Source organism: Brienomyrus brachyistius, chromosome 2 (genome assembly GCF_023856365.1).
Source record: "Brienomyrus brachyistius isolate T26 chromosome 2, BBRACH_0.4, whole genome shotgun sequence".
Taxonomy (NCBI): domain Eukaryota; kingdom Metazoa; phylum Chordata; class Actinopteri; order Osteoglossiformes; family Mormyridae; genus Brienomyrus; species Brienomyrus brachyistius.
This window is the reverse complement of record NC_064534.1, coordinates 11,238,484-11,259,839: the sequence shown is the minus strand read 5'-3', so window position 1 is coordinate 11,259,839 and position 21,356 is coordinate 11,238,484. Positions and strand designations below refer to the sequence as shown.

Genomic DNA, 21,356 nt, shown 5'->3' with positions numbered 1-21,356 from the left:
GTCTATGCCGAGGTAAAACCCATGCAGGTGCAGATGCAAACATGCTCCTGTAGTTCTGTAGTTCAATATGTATGAATTAAATATGTTCACTGAAAGATCAGGCGTGTGCCTCCTTTGGCAAAATGCTAATTCTAATCACATATATGAAAATAAAGGAACACAAAACAACAAAGAGAGAAGCAGAGACAGGATCCTAATGATCACATGGAGGCAAATACAGAGAAATATTCAAACGCTCAAAGATTTTATGGATTTATCAATTAAAGTTGTGTCGAAAAGCAAGATTCTGCTTTGGATGACATCTTTATGAGTTGAGTGAAACATAAAATCAACACAGAAAATGAATGATAGTAGTATTTGTGTGTAACAGTATATTTTGTTAAGATCGCCATGTCACAATTATTCAACCCCATACAATATCGTTGTTTTATAAAGCCTTATGAAAGTTTTTATGGCTCAAAGTGGAGTTGAAACACAATTAAGCCTTTGGGAACCATAGAATGATCCTTCATTAGCTTCAGCTGTGATGGATATATAAACCCCACCCATGAAGGTATTCAAGGTGAGCTTCAATCATTGGACAGACAATGGAGCTTCCACAAAAGCTGAGAGAGGAGAATGTTTCATGACACCTGAAGGGCCTTGGGTAAAGGAGATTTACAAAACATTTAACATTCCAAGAGACACTACTGGGAGCATTAAGTTTAAAACTCATGGAACAGCTGCAAAACTGCCTGGATGTGGAAGAAAGTCCAAAATTTCATCAAGGGCCCTTAGCAACTTAGTCAGGACAACTAAGAGTAACCCCTGTGTGACTGCAAGACACCTACAGGATGACAGTAACCCCTGTGTGACTGCAAGACACCTACAGGATGACCTGATGAAGGCTGGTACAAGTGCTTCAGCGGCAAGTATAAGATGTGCACTGAATAAGCAAAGACTTCATGGCCGGACTCCAAGACACACTCCACTATTGACCACAAGGAATGTCAAAAGTCGACATGAATATGCCAGGACGAATTTGCATAAAACTCCAGAATTTTGGGAGACAGTTCTATGGACTGATGAAACCAAACTGGATCTGTTTGGACATATGGACCGACGGTACGTCTGGCGTGAGAAAGGCCAGGCTTTTGACCAGAAGAATGCCATCCCCACGGTCAAGCCTGGAGGTGGGTCATTGATGATTTGGGGTTGTTTTTCTGCAGCAGGAACTGGGAATCTTGATCGTGTACCTGGCATCATCTATTCCCAGAAATACCAGGTCATTTTAAGGAGAAATGTGATGCCTTCTGTTGACAGATTGAACCTTGGCGATCATTGAACTTTCCAGCAAGACAATGATCCCAAGCACACGTCCAAATCAACCGAAGCTTGGTTGAGAAAAAGATCTAGGACCATCCTGGAGTGGCCTTCTCAGTCACCAGATTTCAATCCGATTGAAAATCTTTGGTGGGATTTAAAGAAGGCAGTTGAAGCACGGAGGCCATCAAACATCACTGAGCTAGAGGCTTTTACACGTGAAGAACGGGCAAAGATTCCGATTGAGAGGCGTAAGAAGCTTGTCGGCACTTACCGAAAACGTTTGTTAGAAGTTATAAAAGCTAAAGGATGCTCCACAAAGTACTGAAGCGGGGGCTTGAATAATACTGCACATGCTCATGTGTGAAGTGTTACATTTTTCATTTGATCTTAAAAGTTAAGTTAACTTCTGTTGTTAAATTAACTCAGATACCTGTATATAAAAACGTTTTTTGTTGTTTAATGAGTTTTTTTTTCCATTTATTGTCATTATCTTTCATCTACATTACTATCATGTCTTTTGAGGTGAAGGGGTTGAATATTTCTGATTGGAACTGTATAACAGTATGATCCAGGATCAAAGAAAATGTCTCAAAACTACTGCAGAAGTCTCAGTTGTGCACACCCATTACATACAGATTTAATAAGCAGTCAGTTATAAATCATTACTGGCTACTGAGAAATGCAACAAAGAAACAAGACAGAGATGAATAATAAGAATAATATTCATGATCACAAAATAATATTTACAAAAAAATGTTAATTATGTAGCAGTTTCTCTTGCATTGACTGCAGTGTGGAGTGTGATCATGTAAGCCGGGACCTTAGGACTAGCTGTGCTAGTTCTTCAAGTCACTAAAAAAATATCACTGAAAAATGCATGAACATGTTTTTCATGTAATTTACTTTTACAGCCTGCAGTTTGTGTTTTGAGTCTCAGAACTGTAATAGTGATATATGCTGTTTCACAAGCCAATCTGCAGTTCAGGTTTATGACAAAGGCCCTGAGAATGTCTCAAGACGAAGCTCCTGTTCTCTCGCTTTTGCATGAATGGGAAACTAAATCACCTTTTCTTTGCATATTTCATATTGCACCTCTCTTTGTTTTAGCTTGTATTACCGCCATGTCCAGGATAAAAGTGTAAAATATCATTTCTTCTTTCTGTTTCCCTAATTTCATGAGTCCATTTATTCCCCATTCATTCCGGAGCCCCTGTCCTGAGCTGCTCTGAAATTACTGCTTTGGAGGTTCTTGTCGGCCTGCTTTGTGAGAAAGCTGCAAGACCCCCGAGGGGCAAACAGTCACCTCCCCCCACCCACTGCATGCGAATTTCCCTCTGAATACCACTGGAAGCAATACTGCTCATCTACTCGCTTCCTCGGTATCAGACACAGAGCCCCACCCCTCCCATAGAATATAAGGCAGCTTTTCGCTCACTTATTCGCTCCGAGTTCTGTTACCATGGAGACACACTATGCATATGACAGCGGACGTCAATGACAACTAATCTGACAGTGATACGCGCGCGCACTGGCAGCGCCACGCGCCACCTTGGTGCACCAACAGATGCAGAGAGAATTGAGGGTCACGCCACGGGGAGCATAACCAAAGTACAGTCGCTTTTCAGATGCAGAAACGGCCTTTATCAATGACTGCGGGGCATCATCGATGTGCTGTGGTGGGTGTTCATCTACCGCATGTCACATTCACAATGCACTTTAAAGCGTTCAAAACTAAACTAGCTCTTACACCAAGTTTACACAGCGCCTTGGAATGCACCGTAATGCTCATTATTGGCCTCCCCTCTGATGCAGACTGTTCAGATCTCGCATGCGTGCACCTGTCCCTGGAGCAAGCACATAGGAGGAACACGAACACATCGGCCCCAGGCAAGCCAAACACTTTTCTCCAAAGTAAGAATCTTAATCTAAAACCGATTTCTTGCAAAATTATTCTGAACACCGGCTATAGCTAAGACTGGAACCTTGGCCTGATAAAACTGGGTCTATACAGAATGGCTGTTCTGTTCATGTTGCTGCATTAGCTTCCCTAATGCTTCTGTTGCATGTATGTATCTTCTGAGACTCTACAGTACATCATCCCAGCGCTGTTAGCCCAGGTTTCAGAAGTCTGTGGGCTCTGGTTAAAGCAAATGCTCCAGCACAGCTCGCGCTCCCTATTCCCACATGGAGTATAAACGAACAAATAAATAATAACAGTAACAAGTCATAAAAAGCTGCTTTGCCCTTTCCATTGCTTCTGTAGAAATCAGTGGCTGAGTGGTATCCTGGGATGCAGCCGCTGAGTATCGTGAGCATATCTCCAGCCCAGAGGAGGCATGTAACTGAACATGACCTGTCCACTGTTCCACCACTGTGAGGCTGACTGCCTGCAGCGTGCCTGGAAGGAGAGCCGCCTTATCCCAAGGATGTCGCGCTAATCTCAGACCGCTGTTGTGCTTGACACCACAGAGCCTCTAAGAGCTTTCGCTTCCAGATGCGAGTCTGCCTGGGGGCGAAAGAGCCTGGATTCCGAGACAAGCGGTCCGCCGGGATTGCCGCCCTAATCCAGGTCTGCACTTCAGAGACTGATGGGACTTCAAAGTCATTTTCTGAGAAAGAGGTCAAGTCTGAGCGTTTTACTGCAGCCTCCCTACCTCCCGCAAGAGGATTTGCCGCTGAAGTCCAAGGGTCCTCTACTGTTACCTGAGCATCCCGCAACCTGCAACCCTTGCTGTTGCTACGATATTTTCCTTTCTTTTGTTTTTATTTCAAGTGAAAGGGCAAAGCTATTACTGTTGACGACTGTGTTCCAGCCGACTGATTATGACAGCCTCACTAAGATTAAGATTACATCTAAGATTAAGATGAACTTCATGGATATCCAGGAGAAAATCTGTAATGTCTTTCCCCAACATTTGTTCTTGCTTGCTCTGGGGTCGATCCCATTTTTGTTTCGTCCATTACGATGTAGAAACTGCAGGACGGGACACAAAGGACACAGCCTTTCCCGACAGACAGGAGAGGTGGAGTTAAATATACCGAAGCCAGATATAAGCGCCCCACCACGCTAAAGCGATGCGCAGTGTCTCAGAGAGACGGCCCTGTACTCAGCTGCCAGCAAAGGCGATGGAATTCACAGGCATGGCAAATGTGGGCGTGGGACAGCATATGTGGAATGCACCTTAAAGGAATTGGCTGTGAAATTAATGCTGCATTCGATATTTAGTTCTGCAAGCCCGGATATGCTCATTCCGCTGAGCTGGGCATGCTTGTTTACATATCCATTATTCAGTCTCTTGCCAGACGCAAATCAGCCAAAGCGGATAGGAGCAGCATAGCCGTATATACGGCTAGTGAATCAGGGGCCTGACTCATGAAAACTGCATGATCTCTCCTGTGACCTTAAGTATATATATATATATAAACTCTATATAACTCTATATATGCAATCATGTGCTAATTAATTGAAATAACAGACAGACTGACATCACAGTCACATTAATTCATACTTATTGCCTTAGGTCTGGATTTAGGACCGGGTGGATTCATAAAAATTATATGGGAATAGCCCAGGATGGGCTGCCAATCTATCGCAGGAAACACACACCATTCATGCCTATCGGGAATTTGGCAACTCCAATTAACCTCAGCATGTTTTTGGACTGTGGAGGGAAACCAGAGAACCCAGAGGAAACCCCACAACAACATGGGGAGGCGCCCAAACCCCAGAGCATTCACTTGAACACAGTCACAGTCATACCACCAAGCTCTCACCCCACCCGAGCAGGCCTGCCAGTCTCTGGGCACAGTGCCTCCTCTGTCCATCCACTCAGCTCTCACCCCACCCGAGCAGGCCTGCCAGTCTGTGGGCACAGTGCCTCCGCTGTCCATCCTCTCAGCTGTCACCCCACCCGAGCAGGCCTGCCAGTCTGTGGGCACAGTGCCTCCGCTGTCCATCCTCTCAGCTCTATCCCAACTCGAGCAGGCCTGCCAGTCTATGGGCACAGTGCCTCCTCTCTCCATCCTCTCAGCTCTATCCCAACTCGAGCAGGCCTGCCAGTCTGTGGGCACAGTGCCTCCTCTCTCCATCCTCTCAGCTCTATCCCAACTCGAGCAGGCCTACCAGTCTGTGGGCACAGTGCCTCCTCTCTCCATCCTCTCAGCTCTATCCCAACTCGAGCAGGCCTGCCAGTCTGTGGGCACAGTGCCTCCTCTCTCCATCCTCTCAGCTCTATCCCAATTCGAGCAGGCCTGCCAGTCTGTGGGCACAGTGCCTCCTCTCTCCATCCTCTCAGCTCTAACTCAAATCGAGCAGGGCTACCAGTCTGTGGGCACAGTGCCTCCTCTCTCCATCCTCTCAGCTCTATCCCAACTCGAGCAGGCCTGCCAGTCTGTGGGCACAGTGCCTCCACTCTCCATCCTCTCAGCTCTATCCCAACTCGAGCAGGCCTGCCAGTCTGTGGGCACAGTGCCTCCTCTCTCCATCCTCTCAGCTCTATCCCAACTCGAGCAGGCCTGCCAGTCTGTGGGCACAGTGCCTCCTCTCTCCATCCTCTCAGCTCTATCCCTACTCGAGCAGGCCTGCCAGTCTGTGGACACAGTGCCTCCTCTGTCCATCCACTCAGCGCTAACCCAACTCGAGCAGGCCTGCCAGTCTGTGGGCACAGTGCCTCCTCTCTCCATCCTCTCAGCTCTATCCCAACTCGAGCAGGCCTGCCAGTCTGTGGGCACAGTGCCTCCTCTCTCCATCCTCTCAGCTCTAACCCAAACCAAGCAGGCCTACCAGTCTGTGGGCACAGTGCCTCCTCTCTCCATCCACTCAGCTCTAACCCAACTCGAGCAGGCCTGCCAATCTGTGGGCACAGTGCTTCCTCTCTCCATCCTCTCAGCTCTAACCCAAACCAAGCAGGCCTACCAGTCTGTGGGCACAGTGCCTCCTCTCTCCATCCACTCATCATACTCTCTGCCCAGTTGGATGTGCAAACCAGCAGGCCCCAGGCCACTGCATACATGTCTGTGTGACAACTTGTTTCACTTAATTTGCACTAGGCTATATAATTGAATGACAGTGGACAGTGAAACCTACTACCACAGATTAGAAGGAACAAAACTAAAATTACAACTGAGCGAAATAGTCCAATTCAACTAGAAAAAAGAAAACAATTTCCTGGACAATTTGGCACAACAGAAGGAGAAATGATGGTGTCTATATTGAGGCTTCATATTAACAGGCAAATATTATTATGAGATATTTTCATTCAGCTAAAAGTGGTAAAGCAGGGTCCACCCTGCCATTATTTCAGATGGCATTTGTGCTTATTAGACATTACAGTGTTTCCAAATCACAGCCGAGATATACAGTACAGCGGACTGAAACAGAATAACTGAAAACTTCTGGCCCTACTGAAACAAGGATGGAGCGGAATTTTTCTCCTTGCAGATTATAGGTTTAAAACATTTTTCTTGAAAGGATGTCAAACTTGGTTAAGACCGCAGACATGCCTGCTATGCTAGGAATTGCTTTGAGGGACATGGGGCCTGACAATAAATTTTGATGACTCACTAAGGGAAACAGTTCACAAACAAAGAGAGGAATGGCAACCATGACAGAAACAGCTCCCTGACTCACAATGAATATGACAGTAAATAACAGTGACTCATTGAGATGACTCTCCAGCTCACCAGACTATGACTTGCCATTCGGGGCGATGAGTCACAGACCCACTGTAAGATGTGACTCTCCAGCTTACAGTATTGACTCATTGAAGCAGATGTTTCACTGGAAGAGGTGATTCACTAACTCTCTAAATGACTAGATATCTGTGGAGCTCTTCACTGCACCAACTGGAAGGAGCATACGTATGACCACATGCCAGAGTCACATCAGCATCACAACATTAATATATCCCATTCCCTTAATAGCAGGAGCAATTTCGGCTCTTTGAATTCCAGAATATTTCTAGGTTGGGACCAAGGCGACTCCAAATCACAGCAGCACCCACAAAAAAACTCGCATATGCAGTTTGGCCGACGAGGAAGGTAATGATGAGAGAGCAACTCCTACAGAAATCTGTGAACCTGCAGTCTGGCGAAGCCGTTTTGGAGAAGAAGTTTGTGCTTAAGACCATTAAGGTGGTGTGATATAAAATGATGAAGTATGATTCCAACTGAAGGGACTCTGACTTGCAGGGTGTGTGATGGGAAATGGCAAGCAAGCCCAAATCAGTCAGTGCCAAAGCGTTTACCCTGCATACTTCCTATATGGCTCTCATGGGTGCACATGCCATTTGCTTATCACATCCTCCTCTGCTTCCACATAACTAATGTGGTAACATTCAATATCCTCACAGATGCAATCAGCATACCTAATGCAGCAGTGATAAATGCTGTAATCTATTAAATACTGCAAAATGGCACCCATTAGTGTAAGTGATTTACACTGCTTACAGTTTTACACATTCTATGCATTTATTATGTGGGATATTTACCGAAGTGATTAGGGTTAAGTGCCTTTCACCAGGGTGCAACCGCAGCTTCTCCCCTGGGAGATGAAGCCTTCAAACTTCAGGTAACATATCATTAACAACCACGGTAACTGCCGATCCAGACGTGAGCGCTCATAAAAGAGCCATGCCACTTTATGTGACAGATACAAGGCCAAAGGATGTGATGCCTCATTTACAAATGCAGTTTGTGACCCTATAAAGAGTAACACATGTCTATTGCTATGCAAGCATTTAACATCACAAGTTACAGCAGATTCACTAAATGTGGACTGTGAGCGCAAAACCCCTTTAATGGCAAATAGGCTCCTACCCAAACTGCAAGTTACATTTCGGCGTGGGTACAACCCTATTCACATCCGCACGCTGCAGGTCTGCCTGGCTGTCTGTGGCTCAGCTGGCCTGTCTGTGGCTCAGCTGGTCTGCCTATGACTCAGGTGGTCTGTCTTTTGTTAATATTAGCTTCTCCCTCTACACCACACCCCCCCCCCCCCCAGCTTGTTCTCTTTTATTTGTGCCGACCGTACGCTGCAGAGCTGACCTTCAGCATGTGCCACTGGGGATTAGCGACAGCATCTGGGTTTGGGCCAGAGGGATTATCTTTTGTTTTACCCCGGTATAATTTAGGGCTAAAATTGTGGTTTTTACATTTAAAAATCCAGTTAAATCTAAACAAGGTACTAAAAACAATGCGTTCACTTGTTAACCAGACCTAATTTGGAAAACTGAACCCACACTTAACCTAGCTATCATCGTTAATTAAGCACTCCCAATTATGGCCCCATCTTACAGTCCCGCTGCAGGACAAGCTGTCCGCCCGCTCCAAAGTGAACAACTGTTAAACGCTGTTCAATTCGCCAAAAAAGGAAAGATCCAGAAACAGCTGTTCTATCTACTGCACAGCTTGCTTCTGCCGGTCTGCGGTTCAGCCTGTCCCTGACTCTGCAGCCTTGTCTGGCTCTGTTTCTAGCTGTGGCTCCCCTGAGATCAGTCAAACGGCCAGGAGACAGCCGGACAGTGAGTGAGATGATATCTCCTGGTAAAAACACAGAAGGCAGTGGGGGAAGCGGGGGGGCAGTCCGCTGAGGACAGGCACAGGGAAACAGTCCCCAGACACAGCAGGCTAGTCCCAGCATCCCTCAGCAGAATTAGCATGGTCCAGCCAAGTTAGCCAATCACAAATAGGCTCATGGTGTTCTTTCACCATGGTTACCCAGATAATGTAGAAACAACAAGGGATTCCGTACTGGAGCAGCTGATGCCCACCCAACCTGGCTACACATCTGCCATCCTCCACTGCATGCTGCCGGACCACATCACCCCTCCACCTTGCTGACAGAAGCAGCATCCTCTCCTGCCTGCCTAGACATCAGCATCCATACATCCACTGGACCTGCCATATTTATGTTAGGACTATGGAAGAATCTGCTTTATATATTGAGACTTTCTTATTTTGGACTTCCTCTGCAGGCCCCTGGAGGATGGGCTCCCTCTTTGAGTCTGGTTCCCCTCCCCCCGCCCCCCCCAAGGTTTCTTCCTTCTGGGGAGATTTTCCTTGCCACTGTCGCCTCTGGCTTACTCTAGGGGAATAGGGGCAGGGGTAATGTAAAGCGCTTTGAGACGATGTCATGTTGTGAGAATGCGCTACACAATAATGAACTGAACTGAACTGAATTCTGAATTCCTGAGCAAACGCAAAGAACATGGAGGCGCACTAAAGCGCGGGGCCTGTTTTACATCACCCACCCGAGCGGTCCCGCCCCTGGCGGGGAATTCATAAACCTCCGGTGGTGACAGGCGTGAGAAATGGCTACACAGCTGCTGCAGACGACGCCAATAAAAGGCTGAAGTGGAACGTACGAGGAACGTCGACGTCGCCCAGGTCGCCCACGCTGAGTTATGCTGAGTATGCTAATCTCCCCCTTTTGAAGGTCCTGTTCGAAACATAAAGCTCCATTAAGAGGAAGGGAGGCTGGTGTGCGGTATGGGCTGTCAAGGGCAGTGATTCAGAGGGCCCGTCTTGCTGAGGAAGGATGCTGTACGGATGCTACGTTGTCAAACGGTAATTCTATGGCATTATATCCGGTGGCGCCTCTGTGAATCGAAGGCACTGTGTTACCTGCTAATCCATTTGCGGCAATTTACAGGCTGGGTGGCCAAACCATCGGCAGTTCTGTCAGCCGTGATTACCGAACCCGGTTATGATTAAGCAAGGGGGTGTGCAAACAGAACATTATGTGCATTGTGCTTAATTCTACATATTGAAATCCTGCTGGAAAAATTCTTTTGTTTGGGGAAACAAATCGTCAGCTTTTTGTGGCTTAAAATGCTGTCAGAGAGGCGACTGTCAGACAAGCTGCCAACAACGAAGCCATGTTTCATTCAAGCAATTATTGTGAAACCTCATCAGGTCTGACGTCTTAAACAATGCAGAAGGAACTTTGTGGGGTTTTTTTTTTAGAAAAAATAAAAATCTTCATCCTTCAGATGTGACTGGCGCATGCCTCGTTTCCCATAATGCTGCACGGCTGGTTGTGACCATTGTAAAAATCCAGTCTAGATGTGCAATAGCAATTAATATGTTAATAAGGCCGAGTCTAACGCTTAATTTTGATAATGCGGATTTTATTCTGACAGCCGCAGCTGGGCTGGCGCGGCAATCTGCTGATTTAACTTTATCGTAGATAGAAGGTGGTTTAACGATGAACGCTGCGTGGCACTTAAACGCACTGGCCCTCTTTGGAGTATGCATGTGCAGATACTGAAATATCGAATTTTACGATCTGAATGTTTTTCATTTTGAGCGGCGATCCTAACACAAAAATATTGATTTTATTTTTAGGACATGAACTGCTCCAAGGCAGGAGAAAAGGGAAAGGGAATGATCGATGGTCTGCCACCCCCCCCCCCCCCCCCAAGAAAGCTGTATCATCAGGGTTGGGGCAACACTGAATATCAGGATCTGTGATAATTTAGATCAAGTCATAATTGGACTGAGAAGAAAATCAGTGGTTTTGCCCATTCCTACGGCACAGTACGGTCACGTGTCTCCTTCAATTTCTTCACTCGAGTACACATTCACATACAGACACGTCAAACCCACACTCACACACCGCCGCGCATCGCTAAGACCCTCCGCTTTGTCAGCGGGACCTAATTTCCACTCGGACCACTTCTGAGAGCACTGCACTGTGGGTCCTTGCTTACTTTAATAATTTCCTTATGCTCCTTACGGAGTTTAATTAAAGGTGCTGCCTGCTGTGAGGTACTTAACCACAGTTTAGACATAGAATGAGCTTCTCACAGCCCCCTCCACATGTGACTACACTTACTGTGAGTACGCCAGTGCCTGAACATCAGACGCACACGCTGCTTTGGAAAACTTTGAACATGCACGCATATTCACACATTGCAGTGAAACGCAACAAACCACTGAAGTAGGCATTGCTGACAACTAACACTCACTCGGCACACTTTCATGCACACATGTGGACGCACGTTTACACACACGGGTGCCGTGAGAGACCTTCTGCACGTGTGTGACCGTGCGTGTGATGAAGATGGCATGCCGCAGCCGTGACTTGGCGCCCTCGCTGGCATAGGTATGCTGTGAATGTCCAGCATGCAGCCCTGCCAAATGCCACTGCTTATACGTGCAGCAGACACCAGTGCTTTCCTTCACTGCTCTCCGGCAAGGCGGCAGTAGCCCCTCTCGGCTTCACCACCTCAGGACAGCCGTGTCACGAAAAGGGAAATCCTGCAAATGCATCTCCACCGCACATATCGCGGTGACTGAGGATCTGTGTCAAGGGCGCGATGGAAAATCAGCTGTGATTCACCGGGAGCCTTCTCGTGCCTGGGGGCGCCGTCCTCTTGCATGCTCGGCTGTTTGCCAATAAAACAGCAGCGTCAGAGCTTTGCATTTCCTGCTGGTTTCGTGTCTGATATTACCCAGCATGCCTTTGGTGCACCTGTCACACACTTGAGGTCCGAGCATGAGCGATTTTAATAACGTGCTTCCACACAAGGGTCTGTGGCTGTTGTATTGTATTTTGGTGAAATACAGAGTGCTGCACTGCTGGAATTGCAAATGGAACGTTTGTAGGGAATATATATGAACTGTACATTAGCCATGTATCAAAGAACAGAAATAAAAACTGTTAAGTCTTTGACCTTACGCTGGCAGTTATGACTCTATCTATTTAATATAAATCCTTAAGTAACAGTGCATAGAACATGCCTGTGCCAGACCAGCATTGTGTAGAACATGCCTGTGTCAGACCATCAGTGTGTAGATCATGCCTGTGCCAGACCGTCAGTGTGTAGAACATGCCTGTGCCAGACCGTCAGTGTGTAGATCATGCCTGTGTCAGACCGTCAGTGTGTAGAACATGCCTGTGCCAGACCGTCAGTGTGTAGATCATGCCTGTGTCAGACCGTCAGTGTGTAGATCATGCCTGTGCCAGACCGTCAGTGTGTAGAACATGCCTGTGCCAGACCATCAGTGTGTAGATCATGCCTGTGCCAGACCGTCAGTGTGTAGATCATGCCTGTGCCAGACCGTCAGTGTGTAGAACATGCCTGTGCCAGACCGTCAGTGTGTAGAACATGCCTGTGCCAGACCGTCAGTGTGTAGAACATGCCTGTGCCAGACCATCAGTGTGTAGAATATGCCTGTGTCAGACCGTCAGTGTGTAGAATATGCCTGTGTCAGATACTCAGTCTCAGACAGCCTTCACTATCTTCATGCACATGACATGCATGTTTTCCCATGTTCCTATAGACAAGATCTGAACATGGCGATCAATACTAAATACAAAACAGGCCTAATCCTGTACACTAAGCCTCAAATTCTTCAGCCTTAGGGCTGGTTCATAGTGTGGACACACCACAGCGTCATTTTCGTCACAGGGGTTGGGTGCGGAGACCACGCTGGGGGGTTACCACTCGAAATCTAAAACAAGGCCAACTCACCTTCATCGTTTGTTGGCCAGGGGAAAAGTAGCAGGACGTCAGAAAGCAGATCGGATCAAAGACTGTGTATAAACAGCTTTTCTACCCTCTGGGATCAGAAGGATAACAAACATGGTGAGCAGATTCATAGAGAGGATAGCTGAGGGAGTCTGGAAATGCCAGCACTTGTATGATTCCTTCTAAGGGAATATACAGACTCTCGGGCAGTCCGGCACTGTGGGATGTGCAGTGACGCTTCTGCGTCTGAAAAAACAAACCAGGCCTTAAGATGTTCACCTCATCCTGGATCCACTGCCGGCTCCGTTAACGCCACACTCCCTCCCTAAATTCTGGTCAGTACTGACCCGGCTTTTACTGCTGGCTCCAGCCCCCACACCGGCCCCTCCCCTCTCCTTGGCCCCTGGCTACTTTGCGGATCCTCAGTATTCATCCCCCTTCCATAACCAGCCCTGCCGCTACAGCCAGCCCAGGCCACACCGTTTACTCTGTCCCTGCCCTTGACCCATCCACTCCAGCTATGTCCTCTCTGTTGGCCCCACAACACAGGCCACAGCACATGGGCTTCAGAGGACTGGACAGTGCCAAAGTCCTAATGTAACGAGCGGTACTCTGGCCATAATGAATTCCACATAAACCTGTGGGAGCACTTTGCAGTAGTTTAATACCAAGCCCCCCCATCATTAAATGTCATTGCCGGTGTATTCCCACAGACCACCTTGAGTGCGGACTGGGCCTCGCTCCCCGCCAGGCTCTACCCCACAGCGGCGATGTGATTCGATGGACAGATACGCAGGAACTCAGGGACACGGGGGATCGCACATCGCCGACGCCAGATCTGAGTTCGCAGTGGGGGTGGGAGACGCCGGCTCGTGCCCCATGCACATGAGCGAGGATTGGCCATGCGGTGGGGGAGGGGGAGGGGGGCAGACGAGGCGAGGAGCTCCCTGCCCGGCAGCAGCTGCTCTTGGCGCTAAGGCTTGGCACGCGGCCGGCCGTGAGCCGCTCTCAGGGCCCGAGCCATTGAACTCTGACTGCGAAAGCAGTGAGCCGTGCACTGGGCGCGAATGCCCCCATGACCTTGAGTGGGGAGACCCTCCGGCTGCTCTGCTCCTAGCCGCCGGCCCGCCGGAGCGGACGCCCTCTAACTCGTCATCGGGATCTTTGCTGTGCATTCAAAATGCGAGGCGGTGCCATTAGCGTGTAATGTGTGCCTCGCTTCTCGTGCGCCGCCCCTGTGCCGGGGATTTAATGCTCGCACAACTGTCGCTGAGTGCAAACAGAGGGTAATTACTGAGCGAGCTGCTGTATTTGCATGTGCTAATGAATCACTGGCAGAGGTTTCTCTTTTTGTTGTTATTTAAATGATCTGAGGCAAACTCATTACCGAAAACAACTAACTAATCCACCCATGCCTAATAATAATAATTATAATAATAGAATAATAATAACAATAATCATAGTAATAATAATAATAGTAATAATAATAATAATAATAATAATAATAATAAATGTTAAAGCTTTATTTTTCGTTACTGATACATACTTAACAGATGTCTTATGAAAATGTGTAAGACAATTTGCAAGTAAATTTAGCTTAATTTTTAACAATTAATTAAAAATGCTACACACAGGCAGGAAACTAGTTACTGATTTTGGCTCTTCAGGGAAGATAATTAACACTGGAGAATGAGGGTGTGGGCGGGGCTGTCTGCCATCCTGGGAGGGGGGCAGGGGGGGAGGGAGAGCAGTTTTGAGGGCTGATTTGAGTGGCCTGTTTCCTTGTTCCAGGATCTCAATAAATTGTTGTCTCCCCCGCCACCCCCAGTGACGTGGAATAGACACTCTGTGCTGACCTGAGAGGCCCCTTTTGTGGCTCACACACACACACACCCAAATATACGTTTCTTTATCGGTACGTCCAGAAAAATACCTTCTATATTTTTGCGATTTTTGTTACCTTGAACCTTCCCTGCACAATTCCCATCAGTCCTGATAAATGTGGTTTCACTGCCAATCCCCAACTCACGCTGATTCACCTTCACAATCTGGCCTGCATGTCACACAGGACTGATCACACATATTTCAATCCATTTTCTTGTTTTTACCCAATGCGATGGACATTCCCAGAAGGCATGCTTCCGACACATGCACTATTGATATTCACACGAGCCATGTTGGTGTCCTTGCACCAATACACCTGCCAGGTTGCAGTGCATACATCTTTAGCAACGCACAGGAGTGAAGGTTTGTAGGCTTTTTTTACTACATTCCCATCTGGAATTTCACTTTTCTTCTCTGATACATAAACAGAACAGCATACTGTCGCTCCACATTTCAAGGAAATAAAAGTTCTTCTTTTATCTACTGCCTTGTATTTAATCTCTTGTGTCACTGCATGAAGGAGTATATTTCTAAAGCCGGAAGCTGTTATCTGAGTGTCGGCTGAGCATGTGTAGCACTGAAAGTACATGAGCGTCAGCCTTGGTGAACCAATGGCAGCACGGCGGTGCAGGTCTTCTTACCTGTGACTGTGACCTTTGCGATGCGGCTGACTATGGCCCCGACGCCCTCCAGCGACGCCAGGCACTGGTACCCACCCTGATCGGGCTGGTGGTGACGCGAGTGGACCACATCACGGACCACCAGCGATCCGTTGGCCAGCTGCTGCCTCCGCTCGTCCACCAGCGCGCTCAGCAGCACGCCGTCCTTCCTCCAAGCCACTAGGGGCACTCCTTGGGCCGAGCGAGCCTGACAGTCCAGCTGCAGCAGCCCTCCCCGGGCCACGGCGGTGTCAGCAGGCTCCAGCACAAAGCGCAGGTCCGCGAAGCCCCGCGGTGCCACCGAGCCTGGGGACAGAGGGAGCGAACTGTGACCCAACTGATCTGTTAGGTAAACACCAGAAGTATAAACAAGGGTCAGAGCGGAATGGTCAACCCCGCAGGCACTGAAAATAAGCAATAAGGCAGAGTAATCACGCCATTACAGCCAGTTACATTATGGGAAAAGGAGGATAAAATAAGAAGTGCAGGAGGACGGGAAGGAAGCCGGTCAGCAGTCTATTTAGCAGCAGTCTATGAGCCTATTTGTGATTGGCTAACTTGGCTGGACCATGCTAATTGCAAAGCCGCAGCTGCAACAGGAACTCAGCCTTGCTGTGGTCTGGTCCCCCCCCCCCCCCCCCCCGAGAGGTAAAAGAAGGTTTTATCTGTGACGATCTGGCAAGATGCTCAGCAAATCAAGGCCCCCGGCAGCCTGTCAGACGGCTCTCACTGCTGCGGTAATGAATCTGAGGAGATGTCAGAATACTCCACGCAGACACCCTGCATCTCCCTCTCAGCTGACTGATGCAGATGAGCATGCTAACACCAGTATTCGCCTGAGGAGGGCGCTCCCAATAGGTTCGTGAAATAATTGCCTTTCGGACATGGGGTAATAGTGATTGGGCAGGTACATCGCAGTAGGGGTTTAACCGAATGCTTTGTCTAATTGTGCTGCTGGACTGATGGCTTGTCAGTAGCATAGGGGTTAAGCGACAATAGGGTGTTTTGCTAATGGTTTTCACTGGCTGATGTGTAAGCATTAGAAGGCCCACTAATGAATAAGAGTGGTGAGTGGGAACGCAGATTAATCACAGAGTCTTGGCTGATGCTGGAAAGGGAAGAACAGCGCTGCTCTGTCCTCACCTCTGTGCGGCCATGTGCCTCCTCACTGACACAAACAAACCTGTTCCATTTATCACCACTGGATCCCTTCACCACTCCTCCTCCTTCCTCCCTGCTTGTTTTGTTTTCCTTCCCCTTCAATCATGCCACTTCCTTGCTGGGCTCCTCGTCATGGCCGTCTCGTGACCCTTCTCTCCCATCCCTAAAAGGCCCCGGCAGCCCCATCCTCCCTGTTCTGTGGATTCTCCTCTCCTCCTGCCTCTCTCTTACGAATCCTCTTCCCGTGTCGGCTGTTTGAGCCCTTTGTCAGTTCAGGCCTGTCGCTGGTTTGTCATCATCCTCCCTTTCTTCCCGCTCTGCCACCCCGCTTTAACAGCTCCTCTGTGTGAGACATACTGAAGCTCCTCCGTTTCTTGAGTACAGCCCTCATTGAGCCTATCCCTGCCGCCTCAGTCTCTCTCTCTCTTTCTCTCTCTTTCCCTCACTCCCTCGATCTCTGTTTCCTTCACTCTTTTCCTCGTACTGTATTCCATACACCCCTCATCCCGTGTCTTGTTCCAGGCGACTAAAGGATGGCCTCATAATGGCGGAAAGCTTAGAGACACTCTGATGAAATGTTTGCTGTGTAAAATGTGTTAGTGTTGAATGACAGCCAGAAAGGACAGCTGCTACGCACACCCGCCTCCCCCGCAGTGCAATACGCTTGCAATCACTTCACTGTCACCTCCACCTTCCCGTTGCCGTAGACACAATTAAAAGACTGGAATCTCTCCAGAACCTCTAACACAGCGTGTTTACATATCACTCAGCTAAGAATGGGGAATGAGCAGGAGCAGATTGCCGGGGACGCTCTGTCTCTCCGGCCACAGGTTAGCGGCTGCAGTCTCCCAATAAGCACCTGGACTTCATGACAAATTCCTGGGTTTTCCGAAGTTTGCCAGTTCTTTCTCAAAAACTACATTGACTGCTTGAAGAATTCCCGGGTTTTCAGATAAATTATTGCATATTCTAACAAACATCTAAAATACATACTGTGAACAAATCTGAAATTTTCATCAAACATCAGAAAAACTCACACCATCAAGTACTCTGTCTACAACACTAGGGGAAGCATGCAGGTTTTATGAATGCTGTCATAATTCCTACTGCAAGACAGCCATGCTGAAATTGTGATTTTTTTTTTGTAAACAAACAGGCTTTATTTGCCATTCACACAAACACAGGTACGTTCTTTTCACCAACCCCATCTTGCTCTCCGTGGCTTGCTGGTCACAGCACAGGGCCAGCTAACATCTGGAGCCAGATGTTAAGGGTCTTGCTCAAGGGCCCAGTGACATGGTAAATGGACTGCATTTATATAGCGCTTTTCTACTCCTACGAGGACTCAAAGCGCTTTACATTTCATGCCTCACATTCACCCATCCACACACTCATTCACACACCGGTGGCGGAGGCTGCCATGCAAGGTGCCAACCTGCTCACCGGGAGCAATTTGGGGTTCAGTGTCTTGCTCAAGGACACTTTGATGGGGTTAGGAGGAACCAGGGCTCGAACCTGCAACCCTCCAGTTGCCGAACGAAAGCACTACTTCCTGTTCCACCATCTTCCCCTAATGTGACATGTGACAGTTCTGCTGAGACCAGGGCTTGAACCAGTGATCTTCTGATCACAGCCACAGAGCCTTAACCCACCAAGCCTCTCACCCTTACTGGAGGTATTCTCATCTGTTAAGGACAATCAGCAACCTTACCCAACATTGTGACTCCGTTTATTTGTATTAAATAAATGTCACCACAGGACGTCCTCTGCACCATCAACAATACATGAATCAAGCCGCTTGGAGTCCTTTGACTACCAATTAGTCACTTTACTGTTGGAAGTGAGACATTGAATCAGACTCTAACTCCTCTTGTTCAATATTTCGTCGTTGTCTAAATGCACTGTCAGCATCTTCTTCATGCATTATACCTCTGAGTTCTGTGACTCTGCTTACACTGTTGCTCACTGCTCAGTACCACTGAAATTATTCGTGGTGCCTTGATGCTTCTCTGAGTCTTTTTGGAGCCATCGAGAATATTGAGCAGCCTTTAGAAAGCAGATGTACGATGATTCACCTCCAAGCGTGCTCTGCAAATAATCCAAAGGTCGAATGAATAAAACCGATGGATCTAGGATACAGCCATAGCCAAGATTTAATCCTGGATTAAGGTACCTTTTTTTGCAGCATGTTTCAAGGTTCCCTTTCCCAAGGTACAGAGACAATCCTGGGATAAAGCAGACCTGAGCCTGGATAATAGTTCTTTCCTTTCCATTGAAGTGAAAATCACTGCGATAAGAGGGCACACATTCCATATAAGAGCAGATATAAACAAGCATTTCTATTAAGACCAGTGACTGTATCTGCTGTCTAGCGGTCACAGGCAGTGGTTAGTATTTGCACTCAGTGGTTAGCGGTCTCAGGTACTGGTTAATGATTAGCGACAGTATTTTGTATTTACAGACAGTGGTTGGTGGTGACAGGCAGGAGGCCACTGCAGGAGGGATGAAGATTCTGAGAGTCCTGTCTTAGCCAGCTGGTGTCTGTTGGACCAGATGGAACCAGCCTGAGCTCCTCCCTTGGGTCCAGTTTCTTGCCAGAACCAGTGAGCCCACTGGGCCATCTGGCTGGTTCACTGCTCCCCCCAGCACAGCCAACCACACGAGATATGGGGGGGGGGGGAATTATTAAGACTGCATGACACTTAAGTTTATTTGCCGATAAATACATATTAAAAATATTTAAACATTTGTAAAGCCAGCAAAAAGTACAGCGCATCATTAAGCCCTCTTCATACACACTTGGGGCAAATTAACTTGTAATTTATAAATATTATGTGAAAATAAATAATGATGAAGCAGAAATGATTTGTCCCTGGTTGTTTAAAAACCTACTGCAATTTACTGCTCAGATGGTCATCGGAGAATCTCCATGATGATAATAATTCATTTGTTCAATTAGGTAAACACTCAAAAGCTGCAACCATTGTAACCAGCAATAATGATCGTATAACAAAAAAAAAAGATAATGCTTCAGCTATTCATAGCTTTACTGCATTTGATGTAAATATTTAATGATTGTAGGTATCTGCTGTCATCATATTCCATACAAATAATTTACTCTAAAAGTGTACAAAACACTTTCTTCAGTAGTTTCTTCTAATTTGTATTTCTTAAAATGGTTCCAAATATTGAAAATATAAAGTTAAATGTAAACATTTTTGTTATAATTTGAAACCCTCAGTTAATCATCACATGATAAGCTTTGATATATATATATACTGTATATGTACTGATATTATAATTAGTTCTACCTTATGCATTAATATTCATATGATAAATGTAATATTAAACAGATTATTATTTATTCAATTTATATTTATATTTTTTAAAACATATATTTGACTACTTAAACTATGCAAATCATAATTTAATTCTGTAAATTATGTATTATAGATTTTAAAAGTTTTACATTTAAAGCTACTAATGTAATTATTAAGTATTATAACTTTGTATATAAAAAATACATTTCAAATCATTTTTCTTTGCCCAGGTCTGGTTCATAAATAAGTTAATTACAAAGTAACCAGAAAGGGTTTGTTTAAATCAGGGATATCAGAATCAGCCATGTTGTGTTAGTAAGAGTCAAGTGCTGGAGTTATAGAATGAGCCCAGAGACCTGGGGCGGAAGCTGACTGAAATCAAAAGAGCAATCGCTACCTACAAGTGCTTCAAAAAAACAACTTAGCTTGTGGTCACCAAAACATGCAATTAACGAAATACTCTCTGAATGGAAAATTGCTTACATCCATGAACAGTGTGCAGAATTTTAATTATACACTTGGGCAAGTACATGTATGAAGGATACAAGACACATATGAAGGACACTTGATGTTTTTTCCCCAGCTGTGATTGCCTCTCCTCTTGTTGCAATAACATGGTGTTGTATTTATCAAAAATGGTGTCACTCATGATTATGTCCCCAGCCCTCTTCTGATAAACAGGAACTGACAATTAGGTGGCTGATGCTAACATTTTCAAATATTTTCATTTAAGATTTAATTAAGTGTAAAAACAATTTTGTTTGAAGGCCTGATCAATTTCAATTAACAACAACCAAACGGGAAGAGCTAATGAACTCAGACAAAAATAATTAAGAAAGCCTGACTTCAATTAACTGTGTCCACTTATTTGATTGAAAAAATAGATCACTTGAAAACACTATTTGTTTTTATAAAGGATGGGAGAAGGGTGCCCATTGAAACGTCTACCTTTGTCCTCTCTTCCTAAAACACATACATGCAAACCTGCTACAACCTCAGTGATTCTTCTTTTTCATTAAAAAAATTTTTAAAATTCTCCTTTGAAAATTTGTTTCAATACACTTGACCATCTAATCCACCCACAAAATCAAACAGTCTTGAGGTTAAAGGAGTTCAATTATTTAAAAACTAACTTGTGTAAAGAAACAACAGATATAGGAAACAGGGTCTTTCAGCATTTAGGAAAAGGAGCACTGTGGTAAATCACAATGTGAAGGTGAAGAAATTAGCTACTGTGCCTGTTAAGGAACTATATAATAGACGGTTCTGCAGGATGGAATTCAGTGCTTCAGGGCTGATTTATGCACAACATCCAGCAACTGAAGATGACCTCATAGGGATCAATTGTGTAAAACCAAGGAAAATCAGCCTACTGCTCGGAGTTCTTTACCTGTCATAGGCTCTCCCAGTCTCCAGCACCGAAGACTGTTACCGTGCAAGAAAAGTATAACATTGTAAGTAAGTCTAACATTGTTCACCATGGAATTTGTACAGGTGGTAACATGCTAGTAATGCAGAATAGCATATCCTCACAGTGCAGTATACAATTTACA

The 21,356-nt window shown here is 46.3% G+C and overlaps 1 protein-coding gene across 2 annotated transcripts in view; it reads right to left on the bottom strand.

Annotated features, from left to right (window-relative positions):
* The window catches only part of dcc (DCC netrin 1 receptor), a 181,730-nt gene that overhangs the window by 115,966 nt on the left and 44,408 nt on the right, over positions 1–21,356 (bottom strand). For both annotated transcript variants that reach the window (XM_049001300.1, XM_049001299.1), the window contains exon 2: positions 15,305–15,628. In XM_049001300.1, the coding sequence (XP_048857257.1) occupies positions 15,305–15,628 (324 nt within the window). The remainder of the gene's footprint in view (positions 1–15,304; positions 15,629–21,356) is intronic.